We start from the raw sequence: 24,586 nt of genomic DNA on the forward strand, positions 1-24,586 counted from the left end.
AGCAGGAATCAGGGGAATAGAGTTATGGTCAGATTTGCCAAATGGAGGTTTGTTATGCGTCTCTGTGTGTGGAGTAAAGGTGATATAGAGTTTTTGTTCGCCTCTAGTTGCACAGGTTAAATGCTGGCACAAATTGCGGAAGACTGATTTCAGTGTTCCTGCATTAAAATCACCGGCCGCTAGGAGTGCTGCCTCTGGATGATTATTTGCTTATGGCCTTATACAGTTTGTTGAGTGCAGTCTTAGTGCCAGAATCGGTTTGTGGTAGTAAATTAACAGTTAAGAAAAAATAGATGAAATCTGTCTTGGTAAATAGTGTGGTCTACAGGTTATCATGAGGTATTATAACTCTCCGGCTGGACCAGCCTACTACTTTTAATAGTCTAATAAGTTCAATCTACCTAATTAGTAGAGCTATGTATTGTTCGTTGGTATGTAGGGATACATTTATTGGCCTTCAAATTAATATTGCCATTGATTAGGACTATTGCATCAGCCCAGAATGCCCATATCAGTGCATCCCTATATGCATGGCCTTATGATCTGTGTTTGTGGGGGAGGGGCATTGTTTGAATGTATGTGTGTGATGGAAATAGCCCTTTGTTTGAAAGCGTGTGTGTGTTTGTATTCCTGCCAGGGTGCACAATAAATATGGCTGTGCATCTGTGTGTTTATCAGTGTGTTCAGTCTGTGTAGTTAATCCTTAGATCATCCCCCATTCATCCTCTCATCCTCCTCACTTACACCCTAATCCCGTCATCCCTCACTCTTTCCCCCATCCCTTTATCCTTTTATCTCTATCCCGTTATCTCTCACTCACATCCACTGCCTCTCTCAGCCTCTCGCTTACCCCTTTCCCATCACCTCTTTTGGTCCCTCTCTCCCTCCCTCCTGCCCTCCCTCTCTCCATCTATCTCTCCCCTCTGTAGTAGCCAACCTCAGCAGATGTCTGCATACTGGCATAGACATTTTGCAGGCAGGGCAGAAAATGGGAGAAAAAAACAAGAAGTGCAGGGGAACTGCACTCCTCTCTCCCATCGAACCCCAACAGTACTGTAGATTAGGAAATGAAAAAGCGCAATGCAGATTAATAACTATACATGTTGTGAAGGTGTAGAATTGGGCTGTAGCAGTTTGAAGCTGTTTCCTCTCTGGGTAATGAACATGGGGAGGTGAGGGGGAGCTGCCTGCCTGCCAGCCTAACATGGGGTTGACAAGCTGCCATCCAATAAATAAATGATTAAAAAAAACTGCAATGCAGTGGGTAGCGTTACAGTGTGAAACGGAGCGTCTTCTTCTCAGGGCTGCCAAACAGCAGCTCCTTCCTTCCTAACCTGTCAGTACCTAGCCTGAGAGGGGAGGGGATGGAGAGACTGATGGATAGGAGGGACCCAGCCAGGCTCACAGAGAGGGAAAGTTTGAAGGGGGATGGAACATGCAGAAGCCATGACCGAGCAGAGCAGGAGCGGTAGTGTGAGTGAGAAGTGACACACGTCGGAGGAAGAAGAGACTTGCGCTGTCAGAGGAGAGAACTGACAAGGGGCAAACAGAGAAGAGGGGGAGAGTGACAAGGACACAAGGCTTGCGTGGTGCTAAGGCAAAGGGGAACACTGGCGGAGAGCGAGGGAGAATTTGAATCTGAGAGACGTGGACAGAAGGTGCTTCCCGGCGGATGGTAACAGACCACATTCAGAGCGGAATAGAGAGAGAGAGACTCTTCCTTCCTGTCCAGACAATGATGGGGCTGTACTATCCTGCGGTGTTGCCGGTGAGTTCATGTCATGGCTAGTTTTCTGTACGCTCCTATCCAGTATAGCAGGTTCAGACCTGGAACAACTAAAGAACAAAATACTTTGCTCTTTTCTACATGTTTTGGAAAAATATGCAGTTGATTCGACTGATGTTTACCTAGCTAGTTTTGATACGTTGCATAAGATAAGGCCTCAGATTACTACGTGGAGTTATACTGTTGTTTCTCTTTTACCACAAACACATAGCCTACACATGGAGGAACGCTCCGTGTTTTGTGACTAGTATTGTGTAACGACTTATGTAACGTAACTTGTTTTTTATCATTTAAATATGTAGATGTGTTACTGGCAGCAAGAGGGGTTAACTGTGTACATGTTCTAATGAGCCTGCTGCCCCAACATGTTCTGTGGTCCTGGCTGTGCTTCAGGGCCCTCAAGGAGGTCCAGGCTTCTGCAAATGTCTCTGTAAATTAGCAGTGTTGAGCTGTGTTGAGCTGTGTGTATGTCGCACGTTGCGGCCATGCTGACTGTACAGAACATCATGTTAGTCCAGGGTGAGCGGTGGGGGGCTGTTGGAATGAGAAGGGGGTGCTACAGCAATTCTTTGTTGTCTACCCAGCTGTCTTTGCTGTGTGACCCCCCCCCCTGAGTGAAAGAGACAGGTGCCAAGAAACAGTTGTGACTCCCTCCCCTCAATCCTTCTCTGTTGGTACGACCCAGCCTCCCCTTTCCTCCCGCCACAATACTGGATGGGATGCTGTGAGGTTCTGTGCTCTGGGTGCTGATTGGACAGTTAGCAGCAGGAATCTCCCCAAAGTGCTTTTAACTCCAGCACATGCATTTCTAGGACTGTGTGACTTGGAGCTCGACCCTCCCCTCTCTGCCGTTTCTCTGCCGTTTCTCTTCCCTCCTCGGGCATCAGCAGCTGTTACCTAAACATGTTTTTCTCCTCAAACGGCATGGGCAGCCAAATGGGGGGGGTTCAAGTGTGAATGGATTTTAAAGGTGTCACCAATCATCCACTGTCCCATGCGATCAGAGAGAAGTGAGGTTAAGAAAATGCCTTCTTTTAGTTGATATTTCTTCATTATAAACCAGATTTAAAGTGTATGCGTGTGAGTGCGTTTGGGTTATAAATGCTGTTTGCTCCCCCATCAATTTAACTTCCTAAGCAACCAAGGAAAGTGCAAACACCGCAACCAACCGTATGAATGCCGGATTCTGAAAAATGGCATGATTGTGGTGTATTTTACTGCCTCACCTCCATTACTGCAGCCACCCTGCTTGGTTTAGAGAGGGAAGGCAGGGATTGTGGTGTATTTTACTGCCTCACCCCCATTACTGCAGCACCCTGCTTGGTTTAGAGAGGGAAGGCAGGGATTGTGGTGTATTTTACTGCCTCACCCCCATTACTGCAGCACCCTGCTTGGTTTAGAGAGGGAAGGCAGGGATTGAAAGTATTTTGTGGAGCCCCACCCAAGTGTTCGCCCCTAGGGGTATGAGACTTACCTGCTGCTTCACATTTGCACCAACCAAACTGCTGCAGAACTGGCAGACAATATTACAGCACTAATGCACTCTGAGACATCTGTCTCCACTACAGGCTTACTGCTGCTCCTCACTCTGCCCATCTAAACCTGCAGTACTGACAATCCAGCTGGCTCAAGGGACGTGCAGAAAAGCATTGAGCTTTGAATAGACCGCACAGCAAGTATGTTAATTTGCACACATGCACTATTGTGACTGACAGAAACCATGGCCAGTTCTGCTGCAGTGCAGTGTTGAGTCTCAGAGCCTCCTTAAGCCCCTTCCCCCACTATCGGCTGACGGAGCTGGTTCAGTTCAATGGACACATGGCGCAGCAACGTTTATTCTCTTGTCTTCTTCTCTGGGCTGAAAGAGAAGAAATCCTCACTAGTGTTGGTGGCTGACTCAACTGGATACTGGCATGGATGTTAATCTTCCCAAATATAATGATTCGTCCCCCTACAGCAGGCTAGGTCTTAGGGTGCTGGGTTGTTTCCCTCTGCAATTATCTGCATAGAGCAGCGTTTCATAGAGAGACCAAAGGATTAGGAGGGTCATGTCAGTGAACTTGGCAAAGGTTAAGTGTCAGGGAGGAGGTTTGCTCCTCCACCATACCAGACATCTTTCAGAGTTTTGGGGCCGTGTATGGCCACCATGGTGTTGGTGCCGTGGTGGACGTGGCTCACGTTGGGCCGTCTGTAGGAGTATATAATAGGGAGGCTGCTGAGGGAAGTCTTTTTAAAGATTTCCTGTGAGACGGGTCCAGCCAGGCTTTCAGAATCAGTGTGGTACGGCTGAAGCTCCAACTGCCCTTGCATGGTTCCATGGCTGAACCTCCAACTGCCCTTGCATGGTTCCATGGCTGAACCTCCAACTGCCCTTGCATGGTTCCATGGCTGAAGCTCCAACTGCCCTTGCATGGTTCCATGGCTGAAGCTCCAACTGCCCTTGCATGGTTCCATGGCTGAACCTCCAACTGCCCTTGCATGGTTCCATGGCTGAACCTCCAACTGCCCTTGCATGGTTCCATGGCTGAACCTCCAACTGCCCTTGCATGGTTCCATGGCTGAACCTCCAACTGCCCTTGCATGGTTCCATGGCTGAACCTCCAACTGCCCTTGCATGGTTCCATGGCTGAACCTCCAACTGCCCTTGCATGGTTCCATGGCTGAAGCTCCAACTGCCCTTGCATGGTTCCATGGCTGAAGCTCCAACTGCCCTTGCATGGTTCCATGGCTGAACCTCCAACTGCCCTTGCATGGTTCCATGGCTGAACCTCCAACTGCCCTTGCATGGTTCCATGGCTGAAGCTCCAACTGCCCTTGCATGGTTCCATGGCTGAACCTCCAACTGCCCTTGCATGGTTCAATCCTTCATGGCCAACAACAACCTCTGATCTATTTAGTGTGTTTATGTCATATTGACTGAGTCAGTGAATACAATAGCCTGCACTACCACCGGACCTTTAGAAACTGACCAACTCTTTTGTTAAGAGTCCGATACTCTGTTACCCTTAAATGAATTGCCATGTGTTATTTAGCTTGTGGTGCCTGTAAGGTTTAAGCCAATTAGCTGTTAATGTACCATGTTGGAATAGGCTGTATATTATGTGTTGTGATTTTCATTGGTTGACTCCCTGAAGGAGTGACAGCGTTTCAGTACTGCGGCGCCCTTACATGGAGATGGGAGGGGGCTATGCTCTATGCTTGACTGGCTCTTGGGATCTGTGGGTCACGTTTCATAGCGGCGGTGGCTTTGACTGACTTGGGGGAGGCGGGGCGGAGGTAGAAACCCTCGTCTGGATTTCATCAAGCGAGGAGGGAGAAAGAAGGAGAGGGAAAGCATATCTATTTCTTCAGCTGCAGAAAAAGGAAGAGGAGCGTACTACTGCATTGGAGAGAGAGGGGGGAAGAGGCGGCATATTTAATGCAAAGCAATGCGTCACAGTAGATTAGATTAATAGTGGTCATTCAGTTATTCATTCATGATACACGGATTGGGATTAGTGTAACTAGCAGGTTAAAGAGATTACTGCAGTCTACTAACACTCTTCACTGACTGTCTACTGTACTGTGCAACTGAATTCTAATTATTTCGTTACGCTGCAGTCACTGCACACATTTTAACACATGCACTCTCGCAACGTTCGCTGAATATTTTGACCCACATTGCAAGCCCTCTCTCCCCCCGGTCCTCCTGGTGTATGGAAAAACCTATGGTGTCTCAGGTAACACTTCTGTACTACCGCTGTCGAGTGTGTAGAGAAAGAGGGATGCAGAGTTTAGCCTATCGTAATTCAGATGGTGCATTTAATATTGTGTTATACGTTCATGCAGAACAGTAAATCTGAAGTTATTTTGAAAGGGTACCTTGTGGTCAAATGAGATTTGTTATGCTTAGACTATTTTATATTCATTCCTGCATTGCCTTTGAACATCACCTAGTGGCTTACTAGTGAGTTATGATATATATGATATCGTATACAATTATACATATTTGTGAAATATTATACAATTTGACTGTACCCCCCGTCTTTTGAAATATGTAAACAATTTGATCATTCAGTTTCCGTTTTTAATACGTTTTCCCAAATGATTTCATTCTTTTCTTTTTGCAATACAGCATGACTCCTTTTATAATAGCCTCTCTCTCCCTCCTCTCTCTCCCTCCTCTCTTTCTCTCTCCCTCTTCTCTCTCTCCCTCTTCTCTCTCTCCCTCTTCTCTCTCTCCCTCTTCTCTCTCTCCCCCTCTCTCTCTCTCCCTCCTCTCCTGCTCTGTGTGTGAGATACTGCCATTTAGGGCAGTGTTACTGTTACCTCTCAGTGAGTGTGGCAGGAATGTCCAGTTGGCCAATGGGTTGAGTGCTACCAGCCCTCAGCCAGTACCCTCTCTCTACTATTTAGCTTTGTCCATCCTTCAGTGGATACCAGTGAGTAGCCTAAATATCCATTCCAGTACTCACATGATGGAGATACTGTACTGTTAGAAACACCCACTTCGCTTCCACCCCACCCCCATCCTCTGAGCCTCCAACACAGATTTGGATTTGGTCACTGTGACTCAGATGATGAGAAGCACCCTTTACTTCCTGGTTCCAGACTTCTACATGTTTATGGATGACATGTCTTTACAGGAGGGAGTCCATTTAACCTATTTGGAATCCTCCTTCATTTAATCATCCTCCTTCATTTAATCGTCCTCCCTGTTTTATGCAGGACTTATGTGCTATTGGTATTATTAAGTTAATGACATTGCAATGAATGCAGTTTGCAGTCAGCCTCATAAGAGATTCATCTGGACCAGAATACATAAGGAGAGGCTGGTGGAATATAGCAGCAGAACACTTTTTCCACCCTGTTCTGAATTAAACCTACTTTTGTTGCACTCGTTATCTTGGAGGCACAGAACCGAGAGCTCAGTCCTCCTTATCAAGTAGAGGGGATTTAACAGTAGCCGGGACGGTTCTTTCCACTGTCGTTTCAAGATGAGAAGTCTGCAGTCTCTGGGATTAGTGAATCCTCATTTGCTTTACTGCCCCGCAACTTAGTTTCCCTGGTAATTAAAAAGGCTGTCTGGAGCCTGGGTGTCGCCTCGCCCAGGCCTGGCTGGCCGGCTGACTGACTGGCCCGTTTTAATGGTATTGGATGCTGTCATCACGCCTGGAAGGCCACGAAGCAGTTTCATGGCCTGAAACAAAATGGCGCCCCCACCCCAATCCTCCCTCCCCCTGCAGGCTTTGCTCTTTCTGAACACAGTTGGGGTGTTTTTGAAGTTATTACAGGATGTCCTTGAGTGTGTGACTGAGGAGTGCTATATCACAGCGTCACCATACCACAACACATAACTGACACCTTTTTTAAATCGTGACCGGCCGGCGCTACAGTCCATTACCGGGCTTATCATGAAGACAGTATAGTAACAGTGCTGTGGCAATGGCCTGGAGCCGTCTCCCAACTCAACTGGTTCTGATATCAGTTCATATCAAGTGTAACTAAAAAGGATAACGGTATCTGTTCACGGGGTATAACAGGTACTCATTGTTGTAAATATTCTCTGGATATCTGTGTACATGGATAGTGAGCAGGCTTGTGTAGCAATGTGTGTATCAGATTTTGTGACTGTCAATAATAGATGTGGTTGCAGTGAATATTTCATGGTAGGCTGACTGAAACGCTCTGCTGTCAGAGATATGGAGGGAGAGAGAGAGAGAGTAGGAGGGAGGGTGAAATTGAAGTTGTGTTTTTAACCCTCGTTCTAGTCTCTCTCCCTGCCCTCCATCTGCACGGTACAGTACAGTAATGCCTACTAGTATTAACCCCGTCTTCTCCTCTGTCAGGGTTCTCAAGATTCAACGGGGGGCCAGGAGGGGCTGGTGCCCCCGCCCTTCTCAGTGTTCCCTCCACCACCCCCTCCGCAGAATGGCCTGGGGACAGAGTTTGTCGGTGCTTTGTTTGGTGCTGGTGGACAGGGGCCTTCGGATTCAGGGGCTGGAACAAATGGCTCAGCCACCACTTCCAACATCTTACCCACCCCGGTGAGTGTTGTGGTTGGTTTTGTTGCTCACTCTGCATTTGTCGCAAAAATGCTCATAACTACTACGTTTATTCCATTTATCAGCCTCTCCCTTTCCCTCCACTCTCTCTGTTCCCCAGCAGACAGAAGTGTCCCCGGGTCAGGTAGATGGAGTGGGGCAGTGCGTGGCAGTAGAATTAGCAGGAGTATCCGGGGCTGACTCCGCAGAGGCCAAAGGAACCCCAAAACGACTTCACGTCTCCAACATCCCCTTCCGCTTCCGAGACCCTGACCTCAGGCAGATGTTTGGGGTAAGAATCTGGGAACTTCCTTGCTGCACTTTGAGATGAGGAGTAAATCAGTTTAACCCTCCTGTTGTTTAATTGATGGTTGGTGTCAGACTGGGTGTTGAGAAGAACAAAGGGCCAGACAGTCACAAAGGGAGGAACACTCATGTCCTTTGATGTACTCTATCATAGGACCATGAGAGCCACAGAGGGGTAGTCAGTAGTTAGTCAACGAGTGAGGAAAGGAAGGCATGTAGTAACAAAGGGATAGAAAAATAGACAATAGAAGGTAGGTGCAATTTGATAGAATTTATTTTGGTACAATACTGCCTCCTAGTGAGCTGCAGGTGTAGTTCACCCCTGATTGTAATTTAATTACACTGAGTACATAATGCAAGTAAATGTTTTTGTTTGTGTCCTAATTTCTTGTGTTTTGTTTATTTTCAGCAATTTGGGAAGATTATTGATGTTGAGATAATTTTCAATGAGAGGGGCTCAAAGGTGAGTGAGATGGTAAACATGTCCTCAGTCCCACCGCTGTGGACACTATGATGAAAAAGTTCACTGTGTCTCAATGCTACATTTTCCACACACACTGTGTCCTACTGACCTGCACTGATAGTATAAACAACAGGGTAGTATTGTGGTTAAAAACCACTCCAGGCCACTATTGAACGTCTGAAACTAGATTGAAAGTAAGTCAAAATTATAATGGACCTATATATTTTCTAATAACTGCAAATTGATTTTGAAAAGCAAACCGGTCCCAAGAACTCTGTGCGGACCTCTGTTGAATTTCAACATTCCGTTTGCCCAACCCTTCACGAATCAGTAACCACCGTATATCAGTTCTAGAACAAACAACAGTATTAACCAGTGATTATAACTGTGTACCTGTTCAGTAAATGTGTAATGAAATTAGTAAAACTAGCTAAATCAAAGTGTTTTGATTTTCTAGAGAACAACTGGTATGTTTCTTCCAGCCCTCTCCTTACGCTGTCTTTGTGGTGCTCTTCGTTCCCCTCTGTCTGTCTACCCCAGGGCTTTGGCTTTGTCACGTTTGAGACCAGCGCCGACGCAGAGAAAGCCCGGGAAAGGCTTCACGGCACGCTAGTGGAAGGTCGCAAGATAGAGGTAATTTAACCCATCCTCTCCTTCTACCATCGTTCCTCTGCCTGTACACTGATTCCGCTAGCTGCCATCCTTTTCCACTGACATGCTCTGATGTGGTCTCTGCTGGTACCCCCCAGATGGTTTGCTGCCTTTTTTTGGGGTGTTTCTTGTTTCCTGGTTCATTTGGGGCGGGGAGGAGAGTTGACACCTTAAGGCATGCTGGGAAGTTTTCGCTTTCTAAATCGTTTAGGTCTCGGTTCTGTCTTGCACCATTTCTTATTTCTTATTATAGCTTCCACTGCTTTGATTTCAAAATACAATCTAAATCATCTTTCTCTGTTGCTGGAACCGCGGGACTTTAGGAGAGCGTGATGAGACGATGATGCATGGCCGATTGTAGCCAGGTTGATCATATCTTAGTTCCTAGTCTAGAATGTTCTTTTTTTCCTCCCCGTGCTGCAAAGTGCTAGTGACAAGCTTATGGCTCCTGGCCTCCAGCATGCAGCACAGTGCTCTCCTCTCAATCTGTAAAATAACTACGCCATATATTTCATATTTAGCTCCCTCCTTTCACTATCATTTTTCAAAATGAAGCTTTGGCTCGTATGTGACTGTTTCAGGGTTGGGGAGAAGCTGAGAAGATGCATGTTTTTCTTTGAAATATTGTCAGTTTGCGTGCCAGTGATATCCTGCCCATCTCTGGAGAAGATCTATTTTAAGCCAGGTTCTTAGCCAATCACGATTCTGCATGGGCTCCTGCCTCCTTGCTGTGGGTAACTGTGGTAGTTGTGTCCTGCATGATGGTGATGGCTGGACCCGCTTGGGTTTCATCTGTCAGCTCTCAAACATCTGGTTCTGAATGACACCTGCATCCAATGGTCTATAAACCCTACATTTCACCTTCAGTCAATCAGCAAGTTGAATGGATACTGATGGAGCCCAATGAAAACCCACATCAGTTAAACTTCTATAAATCAACAACCTATTTGTTTGGCCCTGGTGGTTCTGTAACCTCTGTGTCTGTTTTGGAGTATCTTCTTATTTCATGCATGAACTTTATCACTTTAATTGTAAGGAAGTTTGTCTCTCTCTCTCTCTCCCCTTCACCTTTTATCATTGCTGCATGTGTGACAGTAGTTGCACTCTCTGAAGCTGTGGCCAGGCCTTTGTAATCTGCATGGGGTCAACAGGAGTGTCTGTCATCAGGTTTGTCTGTGTTTGACTAGTGCATGGGATAGAACAGCCGTACAGACTGAGGGCAAATAAAGGTTGTTCTGTATTTATACACTCATTCAACAGAGGAAAAGCCCAGCATTCCTTTGAGGCACTGCTATGTGACGTTTCTTCTCTCTCCTAGAAGTTGTTTGCAACCCTAGCTTTGTCCTTGGTAATATCATTTAAGTTATATATTATTCCTTTCTTTTTTTACTGGCTGTTATTCTAACATGTGAAGACGCTAATTTTAAAACTGGCTAAGCTTAGAGGCAATGTTCTGACATGAGGAATGTTTAGATGTTTTAATGGTCCCGTACTAGGCTAGGCTTAGATTACACATTGTTTTGCTTAAAATACTACCGTAGTATGTCTTTCAGTTTCCTAACACATGGTTTTGCTTAGGAAACTCTGAAAGATATACCATGGTAGTATTTTACCAGATTGTTTTTGAAATCAGGGGTGTGAATATTCAGTTTGCTGTCCTTTTGCATGGGATTTCTTGGAAGTATGTGTGCATGATAATACTATGGTGTTGTAACATGGCTGTCACTGCAGCGCTGGTGCAGACAGTCTGGGATTTCTTGCATGTCTTTTATATCGGCTATTTTGTTAAGACTAGATGATTTTTGGTGATAGTGATGTGGACGTCTGGTTGTTTAGCATGACATCTTCTCAAAGTTAAAAATGCCTTACTACTTTTATGAAGGTCTGTTTATCCATAAAACAACAAAAGGCAATCGTTGTTGATTGGATTCAATAATTTATTTCATGTTGTTGACTAAAGTCTGTCAGTGCATGGGAATTTGTAGCGATTGTTCTCCTAGCTAGTCCATTTGGAACCCTAAGTGTGCATGGCTGTTGGTTCTACACAGAGTGTAGTATTGATCTCTGCGGTGGCCTATTCTATTACATCGAAGTGTACTTCTTTTTGTCTGGAATAAAACTCTGCGCTTTGAAGAAGTCAGTTTCCCGTGCGCGTCCAATGTACCCATGTAAGTGGTCCGATTCACTTGTCTTCCTGCTGTTTGTGTCTCCACTCCACACTACTGCATCTCCTCCATCAGTCTGTGTGTGTCCTCCTCATATCAAAGGGTATTCCACAAAAAGCACTCTAACTAAAGACATTGACATCACACCCCATAGACCAGGACTCTGCAACCCTGTTCCCGGAGAGCTACCCTCCTGTAGGTTTTCACTCCAACCCTGTTCCTGGAGAGCTACCCTCCTGTAGGTTTTCACTCCAACCCTGTTCCTGGAGAGCTACCCTCCTGTAGGTTTTCGCTCCAACCCCATTTGCAACGTACCCGATTCGGCTTTTCAACCATTATTAGAATCGAGTGTGCTAGATAACCTACAGGACGGTAGCTCTCCAGGAACAGGGTTGGAGTGAAAACCTACAGGACGGTAGCTCTCCAGGAACAGGGTTGGAGTGAAAACCTACAGGACGGTAGCTCTCCAGGAACAGGGTTGGAGTGAAAGCCTACAGGACGGTAGCTCTCCAGGAACAGGGTTGGAGTGAAAACCTACAGGACGGTAGCTCTCCAGGAACAGGGTTGGAGTGAAAACCTACAGGACGGTAGCTCTCCGGGAACAGGGTTGGAGTGAAAACCTACAGGACGGTAGCTCTCCAGGAACAGGGTTGGAGTGAAAATCTACAGGACGGTAGCTCTCCAGGAACAGGGTTGGAGTGAAAGCCTACAGGACGGTAGCTCTCCGGGAACAGGGTTGGAGTGAAAACCTACAGGACGGTAGCTCTCCGGGAACAGGGTTGGAGTGATAACCTACAGGACGGTAGCTCTCCAGGAACAGGGTTGGAGTGAAAACCTACAGGACGGTAGCTCTCCAGGAACAGGGTTGGAGTGAAAACCTACAGGACGGTAGCTCTCCGGGAACAGGAAAACAGGACGGTAGCTCTCCAGGAACAGGGTTGGAGTGAAAATCTACAGGACGGTAGCTCTCCAGGAACAGGGTTGGAGTGAAAGCCTACAGGACGGTAGCTCTCCGGGAACAGGGTTGGAGTGAAAACCTACAGGACGGTAGCTCTCCAGGAACAGGGTTGGAGTGATAACCTACAGGACGGTAGCTCTCCAGGAACAGGGTTGGAGTGAAAACCTACAGGACGGTAGCTCTCCAGGAACAGGGTTGGAGTGAAAACCTACAGGACGGTAGCTCTCCAGGAACAGGGTTGGAGTGAAAGCCTACAGGACGGTAGCTCTCCAGGAACAGGGTTGGAGTGAAAACCTAGCTCTCCAGGAACAGGGTTGGAGTGAAAACCTACAGGACGGTAGCTCTCCAGGAACAGGGTTGGAGTGAAAACCTACAGGACGGTAGCTCTCCAGGAACAGGGTTGGAGTGATAACCTACAGGACGGTAGCTCTCCGGGAACAGGGTTGGAGTGATAACCTACAGGACGGTAGCTCTCCAGGAACAGGGTTGGAGTGATAACCTACAGGACGGTAGCTCTCCAGGAACAGGGTTGGAGAGCCCTGCCATAGACGCTTAATCAATTTCCAGGCAGTAACAATTATATCCATCAAAGCAACTCATCACACTGATGTATTGAAAGTGACATTTAAGACATTTGACTGTGGGATACCCCGACATTTGACGGATACAGCCCTGTAAGTCTTGTCACCGTGCTGTCACACCACAGTTCCCACCCTGAAGTACTGTAGTAGTAACAGCGTATTGAACGTGTAGGTGTGTCTCTCTCTCCGCATGCCGCTCTTGTTGGTGTGATGGGAAGTGATTGCTCCGTGGCGCAGAGTTTTAGGCAGATATTAAATGCAGTAGAATATGAAGGTGCAGTCACCCCAGTAGTGGCGGTAATGAGAACAAGCGACGTCTCGTCTCCTGGTGCTCGTCTCCTGGTGCTCTTGAGTCTGCATGCATCTCATCAGACACAGGGTCGCAGAGAGGAGAGCTCCTCACTCAGAGACCAACCATGTCACCACTGCATGAGCCTGAGTCTCTGACTAAAGAGAGAGCTGGGTGTGATAAGGACTAACTTACTGGGACTGTTCATCTGATCCTGCATGGCTGATCCGTTCTCATTCAGTGGTAGATGTACGCTACACTACTGCAGGTGGCAAACCACTCACAGCCTCCATTTGAAACAGTTCTGTCTGTCTTTTAAAGAAAAGGGCCATGTTCTCCAAGAAAACCAATCAGACTTGCTGTTTAATCCTGACATTCCACCTCGATGTCAACCTCATTGAAAAGGCATTGATTTGGATCCTTTTTCAACACCAGCTCTTTCACTTGAGCTTTAGATGTGAATTGGCTCAAATCAAAAGAAGGCTGTGATCACTCTGCTCCCCAGAACTGTATTACTGCTCTAAATGGGCTGTTTGTGATAAACTGGGCTTAGCTTTGGATTTAGTCATGGTTGTTGCTTGTTTCAGATACTTTGCATGATTGACAGCGAAAAAGAGGTGAACTTGTGAATGGATTGGTATGGTTGTGTGTGTTTATGTGAGAGGAGGGCAAAAGAAAAGGGGACAGGGAGTATGAACTGTTCCCTTTCCACTCCTCCCTCTTTCTCCAAAACCACAGGCTGCTCCATCTCTCTTTCTCCTTCTCTCTCTCTCTCCTTCTCCCTCTCTCTCTCTCTCCTTCTCTTTCTCTCTCTCTGTCCTTCATTCTCTCCAAGCCAGTCATGTTTGTCTTCCTTTGTTTCTCCACTGTTATGTCTGTCCCTGTGTGACACTCCCCAGTCCTCTGTCCCTGTGTGACACTCCCCAGTCCTCTGTCCCTGTGTGACACTCCCCAGTCCTCTGTCCCTGTGTGACACTCCCCAGTCCTCACCCTCTTGTCTTGTATATGTGCACCTGTGTGTGTAATATCTCTCATTGTATGTCCTTTCACATGTTATATTTTCGTCTTTAGTCCCTTACCCCATCCTTCTCTCTTTTTATCTATCTTTTTTTAATTCTAATGTTATTTTGTTGTGACTCATGGCGGAACTAAATGTTCCAAAGTAATTTCTTTATACAATTACCCCCCTCTGCAGATCAAAATATGAATCCTGCCCACGTCGCCTTTTACTAAGAATCATTTTATGCTACATTTCACTTAAGTATTTTTACTGCCACTCTTGACTGTGGGAGACATATTTTTAGACGCAATTAAGCCAATCTCTTAATATAAAAGTGGTCGACCTGGTTTTTGTGTCCCTTAATCTTATGACCACTATAATTTGCATACGTTGAAAGAAGCACCCCTCCAGTCCGTGTGTCTCTCTAGAAATGGAAAGATGCTCATGCATTGAGCAGAAACTCATTTTGGATGATTTTTCTCTCAAAAACTGTATCACTGCTATTATCCCCATTTTATTTCACATTGGGGGGGGATTTTAATTTTAATTTATTGGGTTGTTTGTTGGTTTATTTATTTGTTATTATATTTTTTCTGTTTCCCTGATGACTTCTGTGTGTTGTCAGTCTCCACGGTAACCACTCGCGTGTCCTCACGCTGTTTCTTCGGCAACGGTAAGTTGTGTATAAATGACATATTCGCTGATCTGACCCCCACCCCTCCCTTGAAAAAGGCAGTAGATGAAAAATCACACATTGTTTTGAATATTTCTGAAGGAACCGTTAATTTGGTAGTTCCAATCTTTCAATTAGCTCAGTAGCAGTAGATGCTGGGAGCAAGACGTACAGTAGTTGCATGCTTTAGTTATGTCCACAGCATCTTTGTATTGTATATTACAAATACATTTGAAGTATAGTAGCCTAGCATTGTTCTGATCTCCCAGCTATCCAGAGTATAAATCCCTGTTATGATGGGGCCTGCATTGATAGGGAAGGTAGCAGTGACGAGGCACACACACAGACACACAGCCCATTGACAGCCTGGTCTAACTAGTAATAATAATGGATCCACCCCCCTCCCCTCCTCTCATTAACACCTCCCCGGAATGTCCAAGTTTAATCATCCTCCTCTTTGCAATGACATGGCTTACCAGAACCCATTTGATTAATACTTCATTGTATGTATATTTTTCCTAATGAATTGTTATCCCCAGTAATGAAGATAACCCATGGCTCTCTGGGAAGCTCCTGTTCAATTGTGTTATCATCCTTTCAGCTGCTTCAGTCAGTGTTAAGGGGAAAATAAATCTGTCATTATAACTTTTCTTTGTCTCTAGTGTTGGGCGGGTTTCAGATTCATGGAAGGGCCTGTGTAAAGGTGCAATATGCAGAAATCGCTTTGCCATTTCCTGGTTGCTAAAAGTCTAATAGTTATAGACAAATTTTCTGTTTATTTGACAGACCTGTAGTGTAGAGAGTCATTGTACCATTTATATATAGATAGATAGATAGATAGATAGATAGATAGATAGATGTAATAGTGACAATTACAACAATACTGAATGAACACTTATTTTAACTTAATATAATACATAAAATCTATTTAGTCTCAAATAAATAATGAAACATGTTCAATTTGGTTTAAATAATGCAAAAACACAGTGTTGGAGAAGAAAGTAAAAGTGCAATATGTGCCATGTAAAAAAGCTAACGTTTAAGTTCCTTGCCCAGAACATGAGAACATATGAAAGCTGGTGGTTATTATAGGAATTATGACGCGTTGACTATTTCTCTCTATACCATTTGTATTTCATATACAGGGGGGTTGAACAAGTATTTGATACTGCCGATTTTGCAGGCTTTCCTACTTACAAAGCATGTAGAGGTCTGTAATTGTTATCACAGGTACACTTCAACTGTGAGAGACGGAATCTAAAACAAAAATCCATAAAATCACATTGTATGATTTTTAAGTAATTCATTTGCATTTTATTGCATGACATAAGTATTTGATACATCAGAAAAGCAGAACTTAATACTTGGTACAGAAACCTTTGTTTGCAATTACAGAGTCAGGGTATATGCCCCTCGTGGGGCATATACCCTGACTCTGCTTGCACTGAAAGCAAGAGAAGTGACACAATTTCCCTAGTTAATATTGCCTGCGAACATGAATTTGGTCGGGTCGCCCAAATAGTTACATATTGCAGTTTTAAATCCTAATGCACAAAATGTGGCTCGTCTGCTTTCAGGCACACAGAAAGTAGTACAGAAATTACAGTTACCATTTCCAAACACGTCCCATCAGTTATGCTGATTTAGATGGTACAATAATTAATCAACTCAATCAATTTGAACTTGGACTTGCACATAGAATGGTAATTCTATGGACATGCTTAGAACACAGTATTGCTTCCTACAACATGGTGTGTTTTTCCATAGAGACCCTATTCAATTACTGGAGGGGCAATTTCATAAGCCCTCAAAGTTCTAGAATGGGGTTAAAATGGCTGCCATATTGGTCAGGGAGAAATCCAATCCAGTCTAATTGGAATTAATAGTAATTAATTAAAGTAATGCATGTGATATATCAGAAATTGTGTAATCAATTATTGTTAACCTAAAATATTATGATATAATTATAAATACAGTTTAAAGGTTTATACCAATGTTCTGTATAAATATCATCTAAAATATATGTATGTAAACCATACATGTTAAAAATGTTTGTTTTCATGGGCAGTTGAGTGCTCTTTTATGATATAATATCAGTACTTGTTGTATTTCCAACTTGTCTAAGTCCTATCAACTGATTTCAGCCAGTGTATGGCTGTGGATTGACTGCATTGATCGAATGGAATGTTGGCATATTGGCAGTTAATAAAAATACAAACATCTATGGGAACATTCCTCTAAAACTGGCTAGATTGCTAGCTAACAAACATACAGGGCAGATAAATTCATTATTTTATGTCAGGGATGGGCACCATGGGGTAGAGATAAAATGTTGCTCTTTTAGAGCTAGTTTACTGCATTTAAAAAAAAATGTTTACGTGCAATGGGGTGGGGAGAAGATTTTCCAATTTTAGAACAAATTTCATGCCATCCTTTTTAGTTTGAGAGTTAATTATGTGCAATTCTACACGTTTTGCCATAAGGTAGAGAGCGATTTTTACAGTTTTTAATATAATACCTGTGAGACTGACTTACAAAATCAATGGGGACCCCGGGCTCTAATTCGACCTTGATTACTATAAATTTGGATAACTGGCTGCTAGAATAATTTACCAATCTAGAAAATGTTAGCTGACATGGGCTGATTTGACTGATAGAAGATGAAAACAGTTGATGCACAACATTTTGAAATTGCATCTTGTGCATTCTGCTTCGCAATAGTAAGTTGTGACCCTGACTGAGTTGCCCCCCCCCCCCCAATAAAAAAAGTATATCCGAGGGCCTTCAAAAAGGGGGGCTGCTGCCACCAGTTTCCCAGCCCTGTTTTACATCATCTTATCACAGCATTGGCAAACCACAATTGACCAACTCCCTGACCAAAATGGCTCACCTTTATCCTATCATAAAAATATGAATGTCAATTCTAGTATTCTAAACACTAATTCTATGTGTTTTTCTGTGTTCTAAATGTGAACGTATTCTGAGCTAAACTGTATATGCTTATGTATTTCACATTTTGAAACTTCAGGGAGAATCACTCATGGAAACCGATAGATTAACACAGGGGCACAGGCATTTGTGGGGTGGACACGGGCCCACCCACTGGGGGGCCAGGCCCTGCCAGACCCACCCAATCAGATTGGTCCTGTTGGCCAATCCAAATTTCTGCAGGCCCACCCACCAATTTCTGGCTATGCCCCTGCATTAACAAAAGGTACAAGATCTATGTCCATTCAGCAGTCATTGTAAGTATATCTGTTACAGAAGTAGGTGAAATTGCAATTGTTTAGAAAAGATAGCTCATCCATCTGTCCATATTTTCTCTTCACAATGATAATCAGCGTTAATCGTGTTGCTCTTGAAGCTTGAGGATTTTTGAGTTTCAACTTGTGAGCAGTAGCAGGGCATCTTATGGAATGCACTTTAAGAGAATACTCAATCAATAAAGTTTCTAACAGCAATAACTCACTTCTCTGTAGTGAGTGTAGTAATGGGATTAACAACCAGGACTTAAAGCACACAGAACAGAATGTATGAATTCCTTTATAGAGGAGCCTAATTTCTGAAAGATAACTATATATAAACACATTGGGATTAACTGGTTGATCCTTTGGTCTGTCTTTTGCTGTCCTTTTTTAACTTCTATTTGGTTTGGTTTTCCTTTATTGAATGGTGTGTGTGTGTGTGTGTGTGTGTGTGTATTAGTTTGTGTAATGGTCTTAGTTCGTGACACACAGTAATAATGCCTGGCAGTGTCTCGTATGATTTGATTTCTCTCTTTTTTTGGGGTATGAGGATTGCTCTTCTCTCTATTCCCTCCATCCTTTGGTACTCTGTCTCTCTATTCCTCCACATATAACCTAGTGAGATTTTTGGGAGAATGGTCACAGAATCTAATTGCTTTTTTTGAATGACGCACCTTGGTATTTGTTATTTTTGTTTTTGAGAAAATAATTGTTGATTTTTGTTGTTGCTTATGTAGACGATGTCTCTCTCTTTCTTACACCATCTTTGTGTTTCCCTGTTTCTGTATGTGGACTGGCTCTGTATCTATCTCTCTCTCTCTCTTTCTCACCTGCATCCCTCTCCTGAACTCCTTACCTGTCTCATCTGTCTCTGTATGCGTTTGATATGGGAGTGCTGCGATTGTTTTGATTGGTCTCTATGCTGCATCCGACGCTTGCTGATTGGCTGAATTACATTTTTTGGTTCTTTATTCTCACTCTTGGTCATGTGATGCGCCCATATTTGGCTGCGTATAATTTTTGTCTTAGAAAATTATTAATTTTGTCCAACAAATGTTTTTTGCACCCCTCTTTCTCTCCCCCTTTTTATGTATTGATGTTGATTTCTTTTTAGGTTAACCCCAACAAGTTTGGTTTCATTTGGGGGCGGTTTGGGTTACTTTGGTCCACTTCTATTAGTACTGCTGTGGGCTTGTGTCCTAAGTTGTGATGGGGTTGAATGTTTATTATTAACCCATGCAGATGTGTTTCTCACTGGTCTCTGTTTGATTTGCATGTCTACCTCTCGGTGAGATTGATCAAATTGCATTACCTCCCCTGGTATTGACACACCACTAACTATACATAAGGAAATGCATCATTGCCCAGTTATCACACCCAAAATAGAGGTTTATAAATGACCCTAATATGAATGCTGTGATGTAAAAAGATTATCAGCATTAATCTGATTCATTAGGCTGATTTATTAGTTTTATTTTAGTGTCTTCACTCACAGGGACAATTATGTCAGCTAATTGAATCACTCAAGGCTGACCATCTCATTTGCAATGAAGGAAAATGAGGTAATTGTCATTTCCATTTGAATGAGGGCTGCAGTGATAGAGTATGACTAGTGGGGTGTTGAAGGTGGCTGAATCCATAATGGCCTTCTAAGTGGAACTTTGTCACACAGAAGTCTCAAAGCTCTCCAATAGGTCATTAGTAGCTCACAACAAATTTTGACATGGCGAGACGGCACACTGAAACTGTGAAATTGCACGACACAACAGTCATTCTCATAAACCCCATCAAAGGCGATGGATAACGATTAAGGGAGCCTAATATGGCCCTTTGAAGTTCAGTGGGGGGATTAGCCTAGCTAGCAGCCATCTTGATTCAACAGCCGGGCGCAGCACTAGACAGAAATACCCGTCTTTGTTCACACACCTGCATACTGCAAACACATATTATTCTTCTTCTGCAGTGCCACGTATCCCAGCTCTTCTCCTCCACCTTATCTCTTCCTTTCTTCTTTTACCTATAAATCTCTCTTCCTCTCACCGCTGGGCTCAACCACTGGCCCTCAGTGTAGCTAGTTGTCTCCACAATGAGTCATCGATTACACTCCTCTTGGGCAGAACACTTTAATTGCATGACTAAGATTCCCCCCTAACAATCCTCCACCCACTCATGTACACACGCGCACACAAACACCGCCAGGGAAGGCAGAGACTACTTCATCATAAGCGATGTTGTCAGCTGTCGTATAACTGGCTGAGGAGGAGGCAGCCTGGCAGGGAGGAGTTAACGATGTGATGCATCAAACCCACCAGTCCGTATTGATGTGAATGATCCAGCGATGGTGAATGGGGAGCAGACTGTAACTGTGGCCTCCCTGTATGTGTACACACAATCACCATCTTCTTGGCAAATGGTCTGTTGACCTGAGACAGCAGGAGTGTTATTACCATTGCATTATTCACACATTCAGAGTTAGATGTGCTTTATTTTAAGCAATTGCTATCACGTGTAAATGTCTAATATTGGTCCACTTGTGTGATTGTCTTTTGTGTCAGTGTTTGTGTGTGTTTCCTCAATTGAATTGAACGGGCCAAACGTTGTGCTCACTGTCCCTCCTCCCACTCCCCAGGTTAACAATGCCACGGCCAGGGTGATGACCAATAAGAAGATGGTCAGCCCCTACCCCAACGGAGAGGCCCTTAGCACCCTGCCATATGGTAACCAGATGCAAACTACTCCATTAGCCTCATTATGATCCCTAACTAACTGTTAGTCAGCTGCCCATCTCCCTGTGTATCCCCTATCTATATGAAACCCTCCTGTTTCTGCCTTCTCTCTGCTTCTCAGCAGGGTGGAAGCTAAGCCCAATGGTGCAGGCCATGTACGGACCAGAGCTCTATGCAGGTAAACCTAGTCTTCCTCTTAGATTTCATGCCCTTCATTTCACCCAAATCTGACTTAATTTAAGCATCCCTAATTCATAGTACCCCCAGGCATTGGATGTTCATACCCTCTCTCTCCTTCCCTCTCCCTCAGTTCCTGGGTTCCCCTACCCGTCTGCGGCAGCGGCAGCCTCCACGGCAGCTGCGTTCCGTGGTGCCCACCTTAGGGGCCGGGGAAGGCCAGTGTACGGCGCTGTGCGTGCGGCGGTGCCGCAGCCTGCCCTCCCTGCCTACCCTGGGTAAGGGATTCAACTACACAATCCATCCTCTGAACAGACACACTTAACATGATGTTTATATACGTTCCTTCACTAAATTCAGGACTTTACTATAAATACCAATAAGTGTAATGTCATTAGTTTGGTAGTATAGATACAAACTCTCTCTGAGCAGAACAATCATTTGATCCTCTGCGTCACACTGCACACAAACACCAGACACATTTTATTCCTATTTTTCTATGTTCCAATAATTCCACTAGATTGACTCACAGAGAAACTGTACTGTGTTGCATGTTGCTGGGCTGTGCCAATTGGTTAATGGGGATGCAACTGCTGTGGACTGCAATATTCTGGAGATGCAACTGCAATATTCTGGAGATGCAACTGCAATATTCTGGCGATGCAACTGCAATATTCTGGATTTTTTAAATTTTTAACTAGTGCTGCAGGAAATGGCTCTTCCATATTTAATCCACTACTGCCTGACTTCAAACAAACGACTGGCTGATTTGTCCTCTGTCTGTCCAGGACCTTGTCAATGTAAATGGGCCTCTTGTTCCCTCTCCCTGGGGGATGCTGATAGAGGATGGTACCCTATAATACAGTCATGTTGATAATACCACTTGGTTCAGCAGTAATGGAAGAAATAAATGGTAGTGTATTTCCTCTGCATGCTGCATGTGTGTGAAATAACTGTTCTATCTCTCTCCTTGTGCGTTCACTTTTCCCCTCAATCATCTCCCTGTTTACTTTCCTCCACACTGGCTTTCATTCCTGCCTCTTGGACCATCTCACTGTACACACTGACCCTTTCATCTCTACTGTCTGCCATCTCCACTGTCTGCCATCTCCTCTGCTCCTCCCTCCTTTGTCCCTCCCTATCTCCTCCCTCCACCCCTCTCTTCACCTGCCATCTCCTCTGTCTGCCATCTCCTCTGTCTGCCATCTCCTCTGCTCCTCCCTCCTTTGTCCCTCCCTATCTCCTCCCTCCACCCCTCTCTTCACCTGCCATCTCCTCTGTCTGCCATCTCCTCTGTCTGCCATCTCCTCTGTCTGCCTTTCTCTCGTAGCGTGGTGTATCAGGATGGTGGGTTTTATGGAGCTGCAGACTTATACGTAAGTAAATTCCCACTCACACTCCCTCACGACTCTCTCTCCTTTCTCTCTGTGCGTTTCTGCATGTGCATAATTAATTGCGCTGCACAGAGCTGCCCAAATGTGACTGAAAAACCCTGACTGTTTCATGCACACAGCTCCTATGTTGAATTATGCTAATAGTTACACTCTGTACTTTACCATTCCACCGCTGCCTGGGGTCACACCTGTGGGTCTGAGTTTTCCCAGAAGACAGACTGTAACAGAGGGTGTTGTAGTCTGGTGTTGTAACACGGGGTTCCAACATGGGTAGCCGGGCCGCTCTGTGTGCGCTTGTGTCCGGGCGCGTGTCTGTCAGTGTGTGTGCGTGCGTGTGTCCAGGTTGACAATGGCTGTTTCTGTTCTCTCTATAGAATAGTGTTTCAGGACTCTGTCATTAGTAGCAGATGGCCTCAGGTAGGGTCATTACCAAACACAGTGTCTATTTTTATTATCCCTCTGGTGATTTCTGATCTTTTGATGTTGTTTTGTTTTGAAACGGTAACTTGCTTTTCATTTTCCTACTAACTCACTGACATCTGCACAGGTGGATTGTGGGGAAGGGGTTTGTTACTAAGCTACTAAACAGCGTGTGTTTTTGCCAGTTTGTTCAGAGAGAACCTGGTCCCTGAAAGGCAGACTGCTGGCAGAGATCACATGAAAGGCAGCAGTTGTATTTGTCTTGAAGTCACTGGCAGAGAGCCTCTTATTTCATACGAACACCAATGTTCCCAGCACCATTTCTTATGATTGGAAGTTACCACATCCGTTATGCTGAGTAACATCCATAGCTGGAACAGGTACAGAGATGAGCTGGAAGATACTCAATCTGTGTAGCAGCAGTGCCCTGTGGGGCTGAAAATAAAGACGAGGAGAGCACGGTTTCTTATTACTAAAGCCTGTCCCCAACCCCTTCCCGGTCTGGACTCTTCTCTGAAGCATGCTGATCCACGTCTGCATGCTCTACAGGCATAGGTCTACCGTTTCTCTCTCCCCCTTACCTTCTCTCACAGCCCCCCTCCCTCTGTCCTGTCACTAGTTGTACTGCAGGTTTCCAGGGGAATGCTCGGGGTTGTGTTCTGTATGATTAGGTCCAAATGCAGTGGTGTGTTCAAATAGATTTGCATTGAATCGGGGAAAGCATGCTGTCTCAATGCCAGGAGGTGACACTGTGAGTGTGTTTGAGTGTGGCATCTCTATTTTCCCCCTCTCTCTCTCTCTCTGTCTTATATGCATATGAGAGATCACAACGATAATATGGATGGTTTGTGTAAATGTTACTTATCTTTCTCTATAATTCTGAATCGTTGGTATGCTGCATTATTGACGATTGTCAACAACCTCCAGTGTAATTATTATGATTATTTGTTTTTACATTTGTTAATACTTCAATCTTTAACCACAAATGTTCTAAACTTGTTGTACTGTGATTCTTTAACTCACTCTGCACTTACACAACTCTGCCTCGGTAATGATCCTGTCTACCTCAGCTGTACCATGGTAATAACCTCCATTTGTCCCTCTGTCTCCCAGGGAGGCTATCCTGCCGCTGCCTATCGCTTTGCTCAGCCTACTGCTGTAACCGGGGCAACTGCTGCCGCGGCAGCTGCTGCTTACAGTGACAGGTAAGAATGAGGAGGATCGTCTGAGGACTCAAAAAGCAGCAGCCTCGAAATGCAATGTGGCCAGACTTTTACACAATAACATGCAAGGCTATGACTCATAGTATAAATTATTTTAGTTGTGTTTTCTTTGGTGGGTATTTATGATACATGTGATCTTACAAATCTTTTATGTGATTTGTAATATCTCAGCCTATTTATGAGTCGGTGCAAGGTGTGTGTTATATTCTCACTGTAACTATATGCAGCTGAAATACGTATGTGTTGGTATTCCTCTGGGACAGTTATGGGCGAGTGTACACTACAGATCCCTACCACGCTCTAGGTCCTGCTGCAGCTGCCTATGGAGTCGGTGCCATGGTAAGAGCCCCCCAGCCGCAACACTACAACAACAGGCTGGAAACTGAGTTATCTTCACTTTATGTAAATGTAGTTATTTACTCCTCGCACATCTTTTTCACTGCTGTCTGTTGTTTAAAAACAGATACATCCTCCTTTCCTTATTTCTAATTTCTCTTTATCTCTCT

The 24,586-nt window shown here is 44.6% G+C and overlaps 1 protein-coding gene and 1 long non-coding RNA gene across 15 annotated transcripts in view; one reads left to right on the top strand and one right to left on the bottom strand.

Annotated features, from left to right (window-relative positions):
- Window positions 1–24,586, top strand: part of LOC118384604 (RNA binding protein fox-1 homolog 2-like) — a 41,553-nt gene that overhangs the window by 13,442 nt on the left and 3,525 nt on the right. The window contains exons 3-12 of one of the 5 annotated variants that reach the window (XM_035771279.2): window positions 7,615–7,812; window positions 7,931–8,101; window positions 8,525–8,578; window positions 9,119–9,211; window positions 20,770–20,857; window positions 20,988–21,044; window positions 21,177–21,321; window positions 22,812–22,854; window positions 23,971–24,062; window positions 24,344–24,419. In XM_035771279.2, the coding sequence (XP_035627172.1) occupies window positions 7,615–7,812; window positions 7,931–8,101; window positions 8,525–8,578; window positions 9,119–9,211; window positions 20,770–20,857; window positions 20,988–21,044; window positions 21,177–21,321; window positions 22,812–22,854; window positions 23,971–24,062; window positions 24,344–24,419 (1,017 nt within the window). Of the gene's footprint in view, window positions 1–7,614; window positions 7,813–7,930; window positions 8,102–8,524; window positions 8,579–9,118; window positions 9,212–20,769; window positions 20,858–20,987; window positions 21,045–21,176; window positions 21,322–22,373; window positions 22,420–22,811; window positions 22,855–23,970; window positions 24,063–24,343; window positions 24,483–24,586 lie in introns of all 5 variants that reach the window. The other 4 variants (XM_035771276.2, XM_035771277.2, XM_035771278.2 and 1 more) reach the window with 4 other exon arrangements.
- Window positions 9,221–12,949, bottom strand: LOC127914505 (uncharacterized). 10 transcript variants are annotated; one of them, XR_008088660.1, is made up of 5 exons: window positions 12,680–12,949; window positions 12,432–12,646; window positions 12,144–12,272; window positions 11,929–12,014; window positions 9,221–11,842 (listed from the first exon to the last, which is right to left on the bottom strand). It is a non-coding gene; the product is annotated as an uncharacterized LOC127914505 (long non-coding RNA). The 10 variants fall into 10 exon arrangements; XR_008088657.1 differs by having other exon boundaries at window positions 9,221–12,014; window positions 12,680–12,765; window positions 12,809–12,917; XR_008088655.1 differs by having other exon boundaries at window positions 9,221–12,014; window positions 12,432–12,560.

Source organism: Oncorhynchus keta, chromosome 32, assembly GCF_023373465.1.
Source record: "Oncorhynchus keta strain PuntledgeMale-10-30-2019 chromosome 32, Oket_V2, whole genome shotgun sequence".
Taxonomy (NCBI): Eukaryota; Metazoa; Chordata; class Actinopteri; order Salmoniformes; family Salmonidae; genus Oncorhynchus; species Oncorhynchus keta.